At 41.8% G+C, this 18,376-nt stretch overlaps 2 protein-coding genes across 2 annotated transcripts in view; both read right to left on the bottom strand.

The window, feature by feature from the left end:
- fbln5 (fibulin 5) overlaps positions 1-7,686 on the bottom strand; it is a 13,410-nt gene extending 5,724 nt beyond the window's left edge. Inside the window, exons 1-4 of the mRNA XM_008313485.2 lie at positions 7,344-7,686; positions 7,209-7,263; positions 5,801-5,849; positions 4,871-5,146 (exon numbers count right to left, since the gene is read on the bottom strand). Coding sequence (XP_008311707.1) covers positions 4,871-5,146; positions 5,801-5,849; positions 7,209-7,263; positions 7,344-7,387 — 424 coding nt within the window. The 5' untranslated portion in view covers positions 7,388-7,686. The remainder of the gene's footprint in view (positions 1-4,870; positions 5,147-5,800; positions 5,850-7,208; positions 7,264-7,343) is intronic.
- Positions 7,687-7,980: 294 nt separating this feature from the next.
- trip11 (thyroid hormone receptor interactor 11) overlaps positions 7,981-18,376 on the bottom strand; it is an 18,966-nt gene continuing 8,570 nt past the window's right edge. The window contains exons 12-22 of the mRNA XM_025055181.1: positions 17,196-18,347; positions 16,749-16,889; positions 16,462-16,655; positions 15,911-16,074; positions 15,670-15,773; positions 15,248-15,347; positions 14,203-14,284; positions 13,318-13,432; positions 11,140-11,262; positions 10,569-10,707; positions 7,981-9,771 (exon numbers count right to left, since the gene is read on the bottom strand). Of these exons, the coding sequence (XP_024910949.1) occupies positions 9,557-9,771; positions 10,569-10,707; positions 11,140-11,262; positions 13,318-13,432; positions 14,203-14,284; positions 15,248-15,347; positions 15,670-15,773; positions 15,911-16,074; positions 16,462-16,655; positions 16,749-16,889; positions 17,196-18,347 (2,529 nt within the window). The 3' untranslated portion in view covers positions 7,981-9,556. The remainder of the gene's footprint in view (positions 9,772-10,568; positions 10,708-11,139; positions 11,263-13,317; positions 13,433-14,202; positions 14,285-15,247; positions 15,348-15,669; positions 15,774-15,910; positions 16,075-16,461; positions 16,656-16,748; positions 16,890-17,195; positions 18,348-18,376) is intronic.

The following is an 18,376-nucleotide window of genomic DNA, read 5'->3' as shown; positions in this document are numbered from 1 at the left end:
ATTTGCTTGTTACCAACACTATGATTACTTGCATATGCGCTGATTCAGGTCGACCCCCAGCTCCCGACTGCAGTATTTCCCGACTGCTGTTTTCACAGCCCTGTGTGTAAAAACCTCCTCAACACCTCAGTTAACACCTCGGCACGTTATCAGCAGCCACTTATTTTTCCAAAGGACCAAAGCTTTTCTCAGATTACCATCTGAATTCTTCCAACGCCTCTGCAGCAGGAACATTTCCTTATGAGGATGTGATATATCAAAAAATCCCAGCCTCTGTTTATGCTTCTCCGACCATGAAGAAACCAATCTACAGAAAACTGACCTGGGGGGAAAAGGGTGTGAGCCTGGGTTTTTGTTTAAACAGGCAGCTGTGATAAGAGATAACATTGTGCCAACTCAGACCACTCGTCTGGTCATTTACTGGGGTGAGAGAGGGCAGTGGACGGCCGACAGCCACAGTCTGCGGCACCTGTTTGATGTTAGCGGTCAATACCTCTGTGAACAGCCGTCATCTGCAGCACATGTGCAGAATTACTGTCAATCCCCATCAAACACACACATACACACACACAAGGGTTTGACTTCACCTCCTTATATAGACTGTTTGACAGACTGCCATGGTCTTCACCCAGAGTCCTCATCAGTGTCTGAGAAGGTGCACTGATGTAATGGGCTCTAAACTCCGGTGCCTCTCTGAGTTTAAGTTTCAACAACTTCAAAGATCATGACTTGGTTCAAAGATGGATTTTCAAACATTCTCCAGAGAAAAAGGGCCAAATCCTCGCCGGCGCTTCAATTCATCTCCTTATATAGACAGTTTCATGAGCTGCCACCATCTTGGCTGACAATCCTCACCTGCTTACACATCGATGTGACTCACTCACTGGGTGTTAACACTGCACTGTAGTACTTTTGATCATGTGTAGTCTGGATGTGTGATAAATGCTTTAGTACGTGGGGTTACTGTTGGGAGAAAGTTAAAGCTAAAAGTCACATTTGTTACGCCAAATATGGGGCAAGTAAGATTACATATCTGCCAGATGTAGTCAGGAACTGATACAAAGTATTCTACAGAAGTCTTCCTCATGATGTTATAATGTAACATTGAAAAATCTGATTGCTGTAGCAAATGCAGTAAAAGCTGTGGAATGACAACTGCTATATGTCATGAATGCCATTGTTTACTGTAGTACATTTTTTTACTCTCGTATGAAGGATTATTTTGTTAAAACCCCACAAGGTTGGAAAATCAAATCAGGCCTCAGAGGGCCATGTAATCCTTCATCTTAAGTGAAAACATGAACATGCCCCAAACTGAGGTCATCAGAGGAAATTGTATTACAGACCCATGGGAAATGGAAAAACAGAAGATTAGTGAGGAGCTTAAATTTGTTCAATTGATCAGTGTTAAAGTGAGCATATGTACATTAGTTGTTTTATTTATATATATATATATAAACTGTATTTTAGGAATTAGTTCAAACCATCTGTCCCTGTCAAAGAGTAAGAAATTTTGTTAAGTTCCTTTCAGGTCAGAATCTGTCGAAATGTGTTGTTAGCACTGAAGGCTAACATCCTGCTAAACAACATTGCTTCTATTTCTTTATAGGATACTAGTAATTCCCAACATGTTGACATTCTAGTTAGCTATTTCTGAACACATAGTTCAAATAAAATTTGATACATTCTGTAGCTATTTTGCCTTAGAATAACTCTGCATTGTTAGCGCTGTAGCATACAATGGTGAACCCAGCACCTGCAATCATTCTTTTTGCTAACAAACTCACTGTTTTTGGAAACAGGTTAAGTTAATTAGTAAATGTATTTATTGACTGTTGAAACTATCTTCTGTGCTAACTTAACTGCACTGCTGTACTGCTGACCAAGTATTGTCTAACCTTGCTACGACTCAAGCAGTTAATGCTAAAATATATGCTAATTAATCTTAGCACATTAGCCAATACAATTTTTTTGATTGAGATGAAGCATCATTTGCTTTATAATAAACAATGGTGATAGCTCTGATTTCAAGTTGGACTTGAAGAGGTTTTATCCAACTGTAGAGACTACAGTTATCAGTTAGTACAGTTGTTAGACATCTGTTTGATCTGAACATTAAACTGGTCACAACATTGCCCTCAGCTTGCCAAAAGAAGCTTAAAAAGTTGAAAGAGTGACTTTTATTTTTTTACCTAATGACACAATAATCCCTATTGATCTGGTGAAGTACAGACACACACCTGGTTTCAAACCTGTGACATTTCAGATGTAATTTTCCAGGAGTTGTGGAATGCTTATTAGACCGGAGAACTGAACCATGACTTTGTCTGATGACTTCTGGTACCGCGGTCCAAAACAGGATCAAGTGGTTTTGGTCTTAAGGTCAAGCACCTGTTTGTGCATCAAACTAAAAACTACAGCTAACATGTTTTAATGGTCTCCAAGGCAGACAAAAGTGTCTGGGTAAAGGGAACGTGACTGCTCATTCATTTCAGCAATTTGAATTAGCAGGAAGTCAGCCAGAAGCATGAGATGCCACATCGCACGTGTGAATATCTTTAAATGCTAAGTTTGTCCCAAAAAATTTCCACGCATTATATTTCAGGAAAACTTGAATATTTGAAATTTTTAATATTTATATTTAATATTTATATTACAATTTTAATATTTATATTTAATATTTATATTAGAATTATAAAATAAAATATAAATGGTTGTTGCCATTTGATCCCTTTGAAGCTTCATTTTTTTTCTTGTCCTCACACAGGCTGGTGCCATTAGTGCCAGACAAAGCCATGTTTGTTGTCGGTTCAGACAGGAAGTCACAGTCTGTGGCAGCCCATTCTGCCTCACGACTGCTTCAATTAATGAGCCATTACATCAGCACACGCTCCCCGCAGATTTCAGGACTTGTTAGGAGTTGTGCCCCCCCACAGAAACATGCCTGTTCTCTGAGCCCGGCCCAGGCACAGATTTGGCAACAGATGACCTCATGTTTGGCTTTGTGCTGCTGTCGTTTACTCAAACAAGGTTGTGAGCCCTGGCTCTCACAGGCTTTCTACCCCTGCTAAGAGAAACAGCCCGTATTTGTGCATGACCTCAACCCTGAGGTTCTCCTTTTGAAGGAGAGAGAGAATGCTGTTACTGTACTGTACGTGTGTGTGCTTTCCATTTTTTTTTACACAGTTACAGCTGTTTTAATCCAAAATGACAATAGAGCTCCACATTTAGAGTCCAGGGAGGCCGTTTTTCACTGCTTCTCACTGCTAGAAAACACCAGGGTAACGACATTAAGATGTTTGGGACACATCAGACACTTAGTGTTTATTAGACAACTGGGACCTGTTAGGGATGTACAATAGAAGATAATTAATGAGGAGGCATGGAAGAAGGAATATGAATGTCCATGTAGGCTTCAATATGTCAAATAAATATTGAAAAAAGACAGAAGTCTGCACCCATGATAGGGCAATACCATGGATTCCAAACACTGAGGCACAAGTGAATTAAACCTTCATTCTTCATTCAGTCAGACTAGAAAGACTGTATCACTGCATTAGTCACACCTAAACCAAAGGTCGAATATGAAAAGGGCTGTTGTAAAAATGAGAAACCAACAATCTGACACCTTCTCTCGTCTTTTTTGCGAGCCGTCAACTGTGTACTACTGAATTATAATATTTATTATAATGAGGTCTACACTTGAGGTGACTCAGCAGCACCTTCATAAATATTTCTGTAGTAGTACAAGAACCTTAGGCTAGTGTATTTAGCTTCTGTGATTCTGAGATTTAAAAACATTTGAAGTAAATGTCCCCATAATGACTCCGCCGCCTTAAATATGTTAATACAGATATATATGTATATATACTGTATACACAAAAATATATACATATAAATATATAACATATGTAAACATAAAATATATGTAAATATATAGATAGACCACTTAGACGTTTCCCAATAACTGGCACCATTGAATGCAACACGAAGTTCACTGGACGGGTCAAAAAAGAGGTACGACACGGTCTGACATAAGACAAAAACACCAAGCTGCACAGATGGCTGATATTTACACTGAGTGAACAGAGCTAGATGCATATTGCAACACCAGAGATTCAGCAGAGAAATCTAACATTTCAGCAGAGGACAGATTGATTTAGCTCTTGGATTTATTGCCCACATCTGGGACCAAACCCACGTGGATCGACACGTTTGACATCCTCAGAACAGCTTCACAGCTTCAACAACTTCAGGTGTCCAAAGTCCCACTCTGCTGCCACTTGTCAAACTGACTTTAGGCTCATGGCGGCTCTGATGGTCATGAAGAATTGCAGAACACGTTGACCCACTGTCAACAACCGGACAAGGTCTTCATGAGACCAGTGTAACAAAGCAAACAAACAAAAAAACCAAACAATGACCAACATTTTTCAACCTCTTGGTCCATTACTGCATGTTGAATGATCATTTCCTTTTATGAAACACTAAAACCTATGAAGCCCAGTGCATTCAAGACGCCACTGGCTGGCTGCCTGATGATCATGTCCACTCGAGGTTCTCCCCTGTGTTCCTTTCAGCAGTTGCAACACTTCCTCTCCACACTCTGGGCTCTCAGATGGATTTTATTTAAATGTTTTCACAGCTCTAATAAGTAAAACTGTGGTATTTAGCAGGGAAACAGAGACTGTCAACATTTCTTTTCATCTGATGTTTGTTTTTCCTTCTTTCCCACCCTGATAATCATCTCAAGACCACACTCACTATTAATTCATGACCTTCCTGGAAGAGACACAATTGCTAGGAATATTTGGATGGAGAAATCTCCAGATTGATGAAAGTACCTAAGAAACCAGGCGTGCACACTCACCGATACAGGAACCGTCCTCCGCGGCAGTGTATCCCAGCAGGCACTGCGCCGTGCTCCTCACCCTGGGGTAGCTGGGCTCCACAGATCTCTGAGGAGTAGAGAAGGTGTCTGGAAATCCCACCGAGGTGTCTGTGTAAACGGGCTCAGGCGGGTACGGCTCAGGTCTGAAGGGCTGGTTGTACAAGCCCCTGGGCATGCACAGGTAGCCTCCGTTCTGGTTCACACAGCGCATATCTCCCCTGCAAGCATCTGGCAGCGTACGGCACTCGTCCACATCTGGAAGACAAAGTGGTGCGCTGAGACATGAGGACATTCCTGCCTCCAGAACATCTGTGGGCCTGTGATTCATTCATCTCTCCGGGTGAATTGCTTCAGCAAAAGTACTGACAAAAACCTTACAGGGGAAAATCAGGACAGTTCCAGCACAAATCACTGTTGTTAGCGTTGACTTAACTGTCAGACAAGGACAAACAAACAAATGAAATGTGGTCCAACAAAGACCTTCAATTAGGAATTAGTTTAAAACAGACTGTGACCTTAGCCTCTTCAAGTTCTCAAAATATCATGACAAGCACAACGGAACATGAATCTGTTCCTAATGACACACGACTGTGACTGACACGCCTCGCTCTGGTACTGTTAAATAACAGAAAAAAAAGTATTTGTACTGACAGTCATGGTCGGAGTTTGTACATAAACAAAAGAAACAGAAATGAACTTCTGTGAGAGTGTGTGATTCTGTGGCCCAGATGAACAAGATTCACACCGACCTGACTTTTACAGTTCTACTACAGTGTGGTACTACTACAGTCTGGTACTACTACAGTCACACAGTCAGAGTTACTAGTCTGGCAGACAAGCAGACAATCCATGTCCTCCCACAGGCCCCATGTATAAATATATAAATGCTGTTTAAACCTCGTCACTCACCTACACATTGTCTCGCCCTGCGGTCGTACGCGAACCCCTCTGAGCAGCCCTGGTGAAAAAGAGGTGGAAGAAGGTGAGAGAACCTGAAGACACGACCTGCTAAAACAATAAATGACCACAAAGAATTCAAACAATGAATTAATGACTACATGTACAGTAGGTCTAATATTAATGTATTGTTATTATATTAGATTATAATTGCTAAGATAATAATTTATTTAATATTATATTTCTATTTTGTTAAATAAATAAAAGTTTCAGGTCATTGTAATACTAAAGTTGAAGCCCTTGCCAAAATAATGGTTCTATTCTCATTTTTGACCTGGTCACCAAACACCACAGGTTAAAATCCAGCCCCAAAACTATGACATCAATTCAGCAGATTATTAAAACAGGTTCCAAACAATCCCTGATGTTTTGGTCTCCTTTCCATGCCATATTCACAATAGCACAGAGCATCACTTTAACAGACCAGTCACTCTGTTAAACTCCACTCCAGTTCTTGTGTAATTTCACATATTTGGCCTTTGCTCTCAGTTGCTCCCTCCTAGAAACATCTCCTGCTCCTAACTCAGACATTGTGAAAGGACTCTGCCGAACATTTGACGGATTTACTGAACGACCAAAAATCTTTTGTGACCCACCTGAGGGTCGCGACCTAGTCTTTGGGAAACAATGGTCTACATCACCCAAATATTGAAAGAGAAAACTGAATAAGTCGTACATAAGACTGTCAGTAGATATGAAAGGTGAAGGAGAAATCGTTGGACGGACAGAAGGAAACTTTTGGTGCAAAGACCAGAAAAAAAGGAGTCAATTATTTTTATTGTCTGACCAACCACATAAAACATGATAGGGACAAATGTTGAAGGAATCCAGGGGAGTATTTAATTTAATTATGCTAGCATAGAGATAATAAACTAAAGAAGCCTCTTGGATGAGAGGCTTGAGAACATTTTTATGTCCAGTTGCCTAACAAAACTCTTCAACCTTGACCATGACCTGGATGACTGACAATCTTCATCTATCTGTCCAATGGCTGAAACAGGCAATAACATCAATAAACATGATACAATATAAACAAGTCCAGAAAGACGTGAAGTTAGGAGGCCATCCTTCAGGGTAAAATGTAAAGAAAGCAGTGGTTGCCAGACACTCTGCTAAATCACTGTATTTATAAGAGATGGTCCAGATGTGGTTTGTGCAGCTTTCTGTTCCCTGTGGATCCTAATCACTTATGATTACTCATGTTCTTATAATAAATCCATGCCTTCATGTAATTATCTGACGAAACACAATTAACAACACAGTCAGCTCATTTATACCGCTGCACAACACTGACATGAACAGGTCAAGACCACGACCTCGGTCTAAATGTTGACGAAAGACACGTGTGTGTGTGTGTTACCTGTCCGTGTCCTGGACGAATACACAGCAGAACACACACCAGCGCTGCCAAAGTCCTGCAAATATGCAAACAGTTGTATTAAATGACAATCATTCAGACGGACAGGCTTGAAGAACAGCAGTCAACGTTACTCACCTTGACGAGGAGCAAACCCTGAGGCTGAGTATGTCCAGAATCATCGTGTCACGGTTCGTGAGCTCACAAAGTTTTTGTTGTTGTTTTTTTTTGTTTAAACCCGTAAATGAAAACCCCAGCAGGACTTTTCACTGTGCGGAGGAGGACAGGTTTTCATCAAAGCCCGGTGTGATCCGGCTGCAGCCTCCCGGTGCATTGACCACGGTGGGTTTGTACAGATGAACGGCTCCTCTCGAAGTGGACCGCTGCTCACGCTACACCGCTGCACACATTATTATTTAGCAATGCAAATTGAAGGGCCCCCTCTGAGCACTTCCACCGCAGCTGGAAACCTTGACCGAGAGAGAGAGAGAGAGAGGAGAGGAGAGGAGAGGAGAGAGAGCTCCAGACCCCTCCCTCTATCAGAGCCTGCAGTGGCCCCACAACACTCCTCGGATGTGTGTTTTCCAAAGATACAAACAGCGCCCCCACCCCTCTTCTGTCCTGTCCCTCTTCTCTTCTGTAACCCCATCTCCGGCTGAAGTAGTAGTGAACATCTGGAGTGGCCAAAGCCACGGCAGCCCACGCAGTAGTAGCCACATCTGGTTTGCAGGAAAGAAATGACAAAAGGCAACAGCAGTGTGTGCATGTGCGTGTGTGTGGGGGGGTCAGCAGGACATTTATTTGATTCGCAAAAGTCCAATCAAGTCACATCAATTAAGTTCATGTCAACTTAGTCAACTTTTTACTTTTGACACCTCCACAGACTCCGATTTGTCAATGATTTAAAAAACCTGTTTTCTACAAGTGAGGATTTACAGTTTGTACATGTCATCAATCTAGAAACAGAAAACCTGTAACATTCCTTTTTCTTTTTCAGCGTACGACTGATGTCTGTACAAAAATGCCGAGCGGCCCAACTCTAAGCTGGCCAGCTCTGCTCAGGTAAAGGTTTTAATGTGCATTTTTTTTTACATTTGGTAAACACATTTACATACTTATATTTATATATATATTTATATATCAATCATTTACAATCCTGGTTTTCACAAATTAACCATTCAGCTGAAAAACACAGGCACTTTTAGAATTCTCTGTTGTGCCTTTAAATAGAGAGGGGGGAAAAAACATAAACAGCAACCCATTTACACAAATGTAACTGTATAACAGAACTAACATAAAGAACAGCTCTGACCAACCACAGTCTGCAGTCAACACCACAATTACAGCTCCTGTTGCAGCTCACAGTCTGACTGTCTGGAGAAGGAACCAGTCCTGGATGGGTTTAACAGATGGAGTCCACCACAGAAATACACACACACAGAGGTTTTTAGGAAGCGTCCCAGATCAGGAACACTTTGTGGCAAAGCTGGAAAAGAAAATGTTAAAAATCCTGTCGACCGTGGAAAAAAACCAGGCAGGTTAAATAATGACTACTGTGACGGAGGCCGATAAGTATCGTCCTGTACACAGAGGTGAAGATCTGACTCCACTCACATGCACTGAACTGTACAGTGAGAGTTTTCAAGGTCACTTTGGACTGGAGCATCAAATAAAAAATATAAAAAGAGCCAAAAACTCAAGGTAATCATACAGAATGATTTAAAATTATTCAAAGACCTGCTTTAATATCTGCAATAGTGTAGAACAGTGGTTTTCAAACTACGGTGCGCATAGCACTGATGGTACTTGGGCTCCCCCTGGTGACACATGGGAGAATTCAGTTCAAATTAGGTGAGTCACTTACGTCAAATACTGCTGTTCAAGATTGTTGCTCACTCTGTGTGTGGTTTCAGAAGTGAAGTAGAGAATTAGTTGTAGTGTTACTTCATGGAACAGTGGGTCAACGGCTGATTGAAACTCTTATTAAGAATGTATTCTCCTGTTCATAAACTGAACAGTGTATGCCTGCACTGCTGTACGTTTTGTCAAACTGGTGATACTCGGAGAGACGCATATTTTCAGAGTTTGTACGCAGAGTGTGGAGAAATGGGAAGATACTCACTGGTAAAGGAGACTGTGTTGCATAGAACCATAACTGCTACCAGAAATGATTGAAAAAGTTTGACATTTGCTGTAAATATTCTCACCTATCATGATCACCATGATCTGATCATTTCTTTTAGCAGGGAAAGAAAGAGCAGCAGCAGTTAGGTCGGAATCAGTCAGTGTGGAATAAAAAAATGTTTTTTTTGCTTTGTTTTTTTTAAAGGAAACTAATTGTCGTCCACTGATCACTGCTTCAACAAGTCTTTGAGAAAGGCTCCAGTACTGGCCTCAGCAGAGACCGGCACAGGGGTGAAAGAGGGCAAGGCGTCAGAGATGGGCTTCATCAGCAAATGACCTCCTGAGCCTCCAGGGCCGGAACCAGCGAGCAGAGGCACCGCTGCAGAACGGGGGGCCAGGAAGGGATTGGATTCAGTGGATCGTTTAGTGGAAGCAGAAGCTCCTGAGAGAACAGGAATATTATCATTAATATTGGGGTATTAAATAAATGACATCAATTAGAGGCTTTAGTAATCATTCTATTATTTAATAGCAATTTTAGAATTTTAATTAACAATTAACAGCTACAATATTCAATTATAGAAGGGCTTGTAGACTCTGAACATTCTGCTGTGGTCTACTGAGGGCTGGCTACACTGTCTGGTGTCTGTACAGGACTGCTGTAGCTAACGTTAGCTCTGGTGTCTGTACAGGACTGTTGTGGCTAACGTTAGCTCTGGTGTCTGTACAGGCCTGCTGTAGCTAGCGTTAGCTCTGGTGTCTGTACCAGGACGGTCGTGGCTAACGTTAGCTCTGGTGTCTGTACCAGGACGGTCGTGGCTAACGTTAGCTCTGGTGTCTGTACAGGCCTGCTGTAGCTAGCGTTAGCTCTGGTGTCTGTACCAGGACTGCTGTAGCTAACGTTAGCTCTGGTGTTTTCTCACAAAAACATGCTGTAGTCTTAAAGCACTGCATTAATAAGAAAAATTAAGAAAAAAAACCCAAATTCTGAATCCATCCATCTTCTTCAAGCCCCAGAAAAAACTTGTGTTACTGCCATCTATTGGCCTGGAGTGTGTGTATCAGTGATTTGAATTCTTGTCTGTCATTAATTAATCTCAAGCTATTTATTATTTTCTGCTATCTTCTGAGAACGTTTATGAACAACATTGAGCCGTTGAGTTGTTAAGAATGGTGTTTTTGTTCAAATGATCAAAATAAATATTTTTTTAAATATAAAAAACACGCTGAGTGAATTACCTGTGTTTGTAGCAGCACTGCTGATTCTTCTGGGAGGAGAGGCACTTAGAGGTTTAATGTCATGGAATGGAAGCTTTGGTGCAGGTAGAGAGGGAGTAGACTCCATCTCCAGGAATTTTACAAACATCTCAGAGAAGGACTGCAACAAAGAACAGGACAGAGAGGAGTTTCACATTTCTGTTTAGATACCATGAGCGTACATTAGCTCAGGGATGGGCAATTCATTTTCCCCAAGGGCGAGATGAGACAATTAAATGGTTTTAGACACAACACAGTGTGTGTAAAACCCAACATGTGAACCGCCTGCGTATTAGAGCAACACCAAGTGGAACCTCGCGGGAATTACAAATAGCTGCCTTCAAAATAAAAGTAAGAAGAAGAAAGTGTGTTACCATATCAAACCCTTTTACTCATCTGGCCCTGATATAAATGCAGCCACATCTAAACCAGGTGGTCACAGATGTTACTTCTACATTAATGTAGACCCAGGTGTGAACAGTCATCCAACACCGTCTGAGGGGAAACTGGACGACTGAAGACTAATGACTCTGACGGCTGTTGTGTATCTTACAGAGTTGAGCATGTGTCCACTGCTGGGCCTCTGTGGAGTGTTGGGGACACTCTGTGCTCCTCTGCTTCCCAGCCAGTTTGACACCCATCCAGTCAGACCATGGTGTTCGTCTGCCTCCAACATCTACACACAACAGGGAGCAAAGGTACAGAAGTGAAGACCAGGCGCTCTGAAGCCATCAGTAGAGGTTGAGTCAACATCTCAGGGTGATAAAATAAATAACTGGACTGGTTTTGAGAAAGACAATGTTGTGTCTCAGACGGCTTATTTTCACTGTTTTATTAATTGTTTTTTTCCATTTCAGTCTGACGTTAGCTTGCTGGAAAAATCTGAGACTGGAATCTGCTTCATCTCTGGCTTTATAATCCCTTGTCACTCATGTTCCTTTATCAGCTGACAGAACTGAGCCTGAGCTCAGTGTGCAGTAGAGGCATCACAGCCAGAGTGGAGATTATGTACAGCAGTAATGAAGCCAGCTCTGAAAAAAGACAACTGATGTTGTGACATACTTGGCTTCAGTCGTCAGGAGCTGAGAGGAAAATAGCAATAACACCGTGAAAAAAAAAAAATCATCTGAATGGCCGTCTTCCTTGTAGAACGGGCTATTCTGAATGGTTGTAATCGCACTTTCCTGTTGCGCTGGATCTGTTTCTCTTTAACACAGTTGCGTAGTTTACTTCCCAGTTGCTGGACGGTGTCCCACAGGGCTCCTGCCAAGGGACCAGCGTAAGAAAATACTTTCTTACTCTCGACTGTGCTCTAAGAGGATTTTTCAGGGGCTGCTGAAGTTAAAATTTAATTTTCACAACAACATGTTTTACTAATAAAACCTGGTCAGAACTGAAAACAAGGACTATTGTCTCACAGGAACAGAGAACCATGTGATTTATAGATGTGAACATTACACGTTATAAACACAGTGTAGTTGCGTAACATCATTTACTGTCTACCATACTGAGGGGTGGGGGGAGGGGGGCAAAGGGTACATCCATACCCTGCAGTCCCAAAAACCATTCACGCTCTAAGGGAGGAAACCTGAGCTCCCCCACACTGGGTTTCTGTATGAAGCTCGTACAGAAAGGCTGGGAATCGATCTTCTTGTTGCTGTAGGACCTGATAACTACTACTTCCACCAGTTACATCATATGCAGCCTCATAAATCTACCACCAACAACGGGCATTTTGGGAATGTTCCCCAACAGTGCCTGAAAGCAGAACAAATCAACAATTTTCTGGCTCTTGCTGTTCAAAACAAATTTGATTTGCTCAGCCTTTCGTCACCATTGTCTGCCTCACATACTCATGATGGGACACACATTTTCAGGCTTCAACAGTCAATACTTCACTGTCATTTGCTGGGTATGAAGAAACAATAGCAGCAACAATATTCTTGGTGCACAGTTCCATCAATGTCACATACATTTTAGTGATGGGACAAATATTTGTTTTTTAAATGCATTGTGATTTGCCTCTTGAAAGAACATAAGATAATGGCGAGGGGCCGACTATTCACAAAGAACAAGACGGTCATTGCAGCCTAGTTGTCAGGTTTGCGCTTCATCGCGCTGATGTAACCACAGGTAAACAACAGTTACTGACGTATGTGTGGGAGGCGATGTGAGTGCTGGACACCAGGGGACAGGCAGCATTTCTGCGTCCGAACGGGATGGAACAACTAGTGTGAGTGAGAGACCCATAAAGGCTCCTGTGGTGTAGCAAAGTCGGTTCAACATTGATTGCTCAAGATTTACGATTGACGTTATGTGAAGCAATTGACAACTTGTTCATTTCTCTTTTTTTTTCTAAACTATATTTGTGAACAGAGTCAACATTAGCCGTCACAATCTACTGATGCCCGTGTCCCTTCTATCCTGGTGGTCTTTGGCTCAATGACTCTGATGCCTTTTTTTGGAAGTAAACATTATGGGATAGTTGGACAAAAAATATAAAAAGCACAGAGTCATAAAGTTTTCCCATGTGCAAAAAGGTCACTATTAAAATGTAATGCTTCTGTGTTTATTAGTTTGGAAGGTAGAGAATGTGGAACGGAGCCACAGACTTTATCCCCTCTGAAAATGTCATCCTGCAGACTAAAATGTAATTATTCTACCAACTGTCCCGTCATAATATCACCCCTCACGCATCATTTCTGGAAAACCAGTCAAGGACGACTCTAACCTTATCAATGTCTTCTCGGCTCAGACCCAGCACACTTCCCATGAGCCTCAGCACATCTCCACGTTTGGGTTTAGGAGTGTGGAAGTATCCCAAGTACAGGTTTCGCATCAGGACCCTGGAAACAGATCATGAATAACGGAGAGTGACGACATTTTAAGTTTGGCAACTGCAGCTTTGGCCTTGTTTTTGTACGACAGCGACATCACTTCTAAACACACCAGCAGTGATTCAGTTTGAAGAGTTGATACCCTCTGTCTCTCTCTCCTGAGAAACCGAGGCATTGAGGATTTATTTCTAGGAACTGCATCACAGAGCAGTTACTTAATGACTGAACGACACAAGTCTCCTTTGTTGCCGTTTGGGGGGAAAACCATAAGTTTCCAAAATGTCAAGTTTTCACGAGCCAAGAAACACAGGCTGTCGGTAATAAATCTATCTGGTCGTGGCTTTTTCAATTTTTTATACTTTTTAATGGTTTATTTAAAAAAGAAAAACTCAGATAATGGCAACAATAACTCAACCTGAATATAAACATTACAAATGAATAAGAGGAATTAAATAATTTACTTAATGATAACGGTTTTTAGTAACAAGCTCTAGATAATATCAATGATTTCTAAATGGCACAAAAACATCATAACATTAACATAACACAACTGAATAGAGCAAAGGTATTGAATTGTTGGGTGAAGACCAGCTGTAGAATCACACATTTAGCTAATGGTTTATGGCACAATTAATTAAAACAATTTTTTTTTTAAATTAATTTTATTACTTTTCCTATTTTGTGCTTTAATTGCTTCTACCTAAAGGTTTTCACAGAATGGAATTTTTTTTAAAAAAAACTCAATAACCTACCAACAGAGGATTAAACATCAAACTTACTTGTCGATCTTCCCCTCAGTGCTGTTCAGAAGGTTCATCACTTTCCTCTGTGCCTCCTCCAACATCTCCTGTCTCACACCCACTGTAACAATCACACATAATTTAAGCGTTATGACCTGAAATCCGTTCACAAACATCAGACCAAAATTAGTGCAGATTCCATCTTTAAGTATTGAAACTACAATAATGGAAAGCACATAAGTTTGAGTCAGTGCCACTGAATAGTTTCAGTTTGTGTTGGATACAATAGAAAGAAAGCTTGCAATTAATCTATCTGGGAGAAAAAGCCCACATAAGAAAATGATTTAGAAACCGAACAATAGAAAGAAAGCTTGCAATTAATCCATCCATAAGAAAATGATTTAGAAACCGTTTATGCAAGACAAAGATTTCTTAATCAAGTTATTAGTTTGTGTTATATAGAAATAAAGCTTTTCCCTCTGGCCCACTGCTACTAATGAGAAACAAATACAACTGTTATGTACGAGGCTAAAAATATCAGTAATAGTCCAACACTTAAGAGTTTTGAGTATAACCAGATATTTACTCTGCTGACTATCACATTCTCAGCTCTGTGGATTAAGTGTGAAAGCACTGGCATCACATGTGAGCTGCAGTGTCAATGTTTAGCCTGTGGTGCAGCCCTTTCCCTCAACAAAACCTCACCATCCATCACTGGACCTAATGTAAATTTCCCATAGGTGATAAAGTCACACAACACGTTTGAACAAATGTCTGAGAATTTGCTGTGATGTCACCGTCATATCTGAGTCTGATAAGAGTGTTTTTTCTGCACTGTCACTTATTTGGTCTGCAGCTCAGCCTGTGATAAGAGCACTTAAATATAATACGACCCTGGGAAAAAGGTTTGTCTAAGAAATGCTTTTCAAGAGAGAGATGGAACTGGTAGATCACTGGTCTCCACTGCTTTGATTTAAAGAGTTTTATTTCATTAAAAACACTAATGGATACTTCTTTAAACCTGAAGACAGCACTGCGTCATGATGATCTGTTTGTGCAAGACCTTGTGTGGGAGCTGGCTCACCTTGTTTTTTCAGCTCTTCTATTTGCTCCTCCTTCAGATCGAGTTGATCTGTAAGACGAGAAGCTGAATCTAGAGCAGCGTTGGCCTCGTCCAAGTTCAACTGTTGGAGAAAAACATAGCCCGTCAAAGGGACAGGTTTAAAAAAAAAATTAAAAAATGGACGTGTCACCTTGTTAGGGACAGTTAATGTTGTTGATTTTTTACTGTTTGGAAATATTTGTATTACAAAGTACAGCGAAGGTTTAGATATTCAAAGACAAAGGAAATGAAAAGATGTGAATACGTTGAAAACAAATGGAGGATGAGAGCATGGAGGAGTGGAGCACAGGGAGGAGTACAAGGAGACATAACTGCTATATATGAGCCTCTCATATGTACGAGGTTCTCCTCTAGGTGGAGGAGGAAAAGTAGCACTTGTGTACCTGTAGAGCAGCTGCTTGGTCTTCCAGCCTGTCAGCTTTTTTCTTCAACTCCACTTTCTCCCTCTTGTGTTTCTCCAGTTCAGCAGAGTACATGGCTTTTTCCTCTGAAGGGGAACAAAAAATAAGAAATGTAAGTGAATAGAACGAAATGCATCAAGTAGTTTTAACAAAAAAAGTCTTTGTTGACAAATTACTTGTTGTTGTTTTACTGCGTAAAAAAATAATAAATCTTTGGACTTACCTTGTTGGAATTGCTCTAGCACCATCTGCAGGTTGGACAGTGACACTGCATACTGGTTGACCTGCTCCTGGGAGGTTCTGAGCTGTATAAGAAGTTCATCCCTTTGTTTCACCACGACAGTCAGCTGCTCCTGCAGAGACTCCACCTGCATACTGGCCTGTTGACTGAAGACAGCAGGAAGAGGGAAGGAAAATACAAGAGAATGAGGTGTTTGCAAAATAAAAAGAAAGCAATAGGTCAGTGTTTTAAGGGCAGCGTTTACAAAGGTCAGCAATGTAAAGCCACTTTTTTAATGTCTTTTTCTTGCTGCTGGCACTTTTTTCAGTTTGCATATTCTGCGAGTACACTTGTCATTCAATTAAATAAAATAGTGAAACAATGATTCAACTGAATATTATGTAGTAGTCAAGCTTGAGATGCAGTGAAAACAAAATGTAGTGAATTTGTTGGACTTAGAGTGACCTCTGCAGTGATACCTACACAATAATTTAAACGTTTCATCAAGATACAACATGTGTTGATTAAATCCAAATGTTAGCTGTAGTACCAACCTGGCGTTCTCTACTGCATTTGATGAAGTAGCCAGTTTCTCGTCCAGAACAGCCACTCTCCTTCGCAGTTCCGTCTCCCTGTCTTCTGCAGTTAGAGCCTCTCTTGTGTACGAGTCTTCGATGTCAAGGAGGTGATTTCGCAACCGTTCTAGCTCCAAGTTGAGACGCTGTTCTTTGTCGCGCATGTGCTGAAGCTGTAAAAAAATGTAAAGAAGTTGCCATTGAAAAATTGTGGAGTTTGTTAGGCCGCAAGCAGTATATCTGTTAAAGAGCGAGTACTATCTTACTTCATTTTGTACTGCAGTGGTCTCCATCTGTTTCTGCTTGAGTGCCATCATCACCTGATCCCTTTCCTGCTGGAATGCCACAGCTTTATCCTGCATGGACTTGAGTTCATTCAGGATCTGATTCAGTTCTCCAGATTTACCCTGAAATATGGGTAAGATACATGATGTATTACGATAGACCGTATACAGGAAATGGACTGAGGTATACGGATGCAGAGTTGTAACCATAAGTGTAAAATGATTTTGGCGTACAACTGCATCAATGATTACTGAATTTACAACATAAGTAAACATTGTCCTTAATTCCTCATGGTTCTAGTCACTTATTACAAGCGTTCTTTGATAAAACCCAATATCACATTAGCAACAAACACAATAAAGTGAAACCTGTTAACATTTGTAATCAACTGAAATGCTTAATTCAATAAAAGAGGGCTGAAGTCTGACCTGCTCTTTGTCCTTCAGCATCTTCTCCACAGTTGCAGCCTTTTCACTTGTTGCACTCAGTTCAAACTCCTTCTCCCTGAGCAGCATGGAAACCTGCATGTTGGTTTCCTGCAGCGCTCTGAACTCAGACTCCTTTTCTCGGGAGCGTGCAACAACAAGCTCATTCTCCTCCTTCAGTTTCTTCATGTCCAGCTCCAGGATGAGAGCGCGCTCCTTCAGGTTGGTGACAGCCTGTTTCAGGACCTCGTTGTCATTCTCGCGGTTGCGAAGCGTCTCGCTGACCTGAAGCAGCTGGTCACCTTTTGTTTTGATAAGCAGATCTTTTTCCCTCACTGCTCTTTGCTGAGCGTCGAGTCTCTCCCTCATGTGCCGGACCTCCTCGGCCTGGTTCCTCTGTTCATACTCCGAGGCAGAGGCTGAATCGGAGAGTCTGTGGTTGTTCTCCTGAAGAGTCCTGATCGTGGTTTCCTTCTCAGCTAACTGCCCTTGCAACTGTAGAAGTTGTTGCTGTACATTTTCATTAGAAGACACTGTCGCTGAAAGACTTAACTGTGCAGGTTCAGCTGTCAGAGGTTGTTCACTAGATTGAACAACTTCGCCTTCAGGTGGCGGTGTTACACTGTCCAATTTACCCAGCAGGACATCCTTGGTGGAGCTGAGCTGCGTGATGGTCTGCTGGACCTGGGCAAGTTCCTGGCTCAGACTGCCCAGCCTCCTCTCTCTCTGCTCGTAGCTCTGAATCAGCCGAGCATAATCAACTGACAGTTTGGAGCTACAGTCGCTGTCGGTGGTGACCTGTCCCTGCAGTTTGATCAACTCCTCCTGCAGCTGCGCCGACTCGTGCTGAAGGTTCTTGACTGTGGTGATCACTTGCTGCTTCCACTCCTCCATCTTCTTTACCTGCTGCTTCAACACATCTCTTTCCTGCAGCAGCTCCTCAAACTGGTTGCTGCTGACTCCTCCAGAGCCTCCACCCAAATCTCCTCCTGAGGTCTGCAGGACAGTCACCAGGGTTTGGCACTTCTGAGTCAGTGCATCAATCTCTATGTCCTTCTCCCGAATGATGCGGGACAGGTTCTGGATGGTTTCCTTGAACATCTCCTGGTTTCCTGAGGGATCGCTCATGTTGGCGAGGCGCTGGTTCTCCTGCTGGAGCTTCCGCAGCGGTGCCTCCTTTCCCG

The sequence above is a fragment of the Cynoglossus semilaevis genome, chromosome 1, assembly GCF_000523025.1.
Source record: "Cynoglossus semilaevis isolate Cse_v1.0 chromosome 1, Cse_v1.0, whole genome shotgun sequence".
Lineage (NCBI taxonomy): Eukaryota > Metazoa > Chordata > Actinopteri > Pleuronectiformes > Cynoglossidae > Cynoglossus > Cynoglossus semilaevis.
This window is presented reverse-complemented; position numbering and strand designations above follow the sequence as displayed.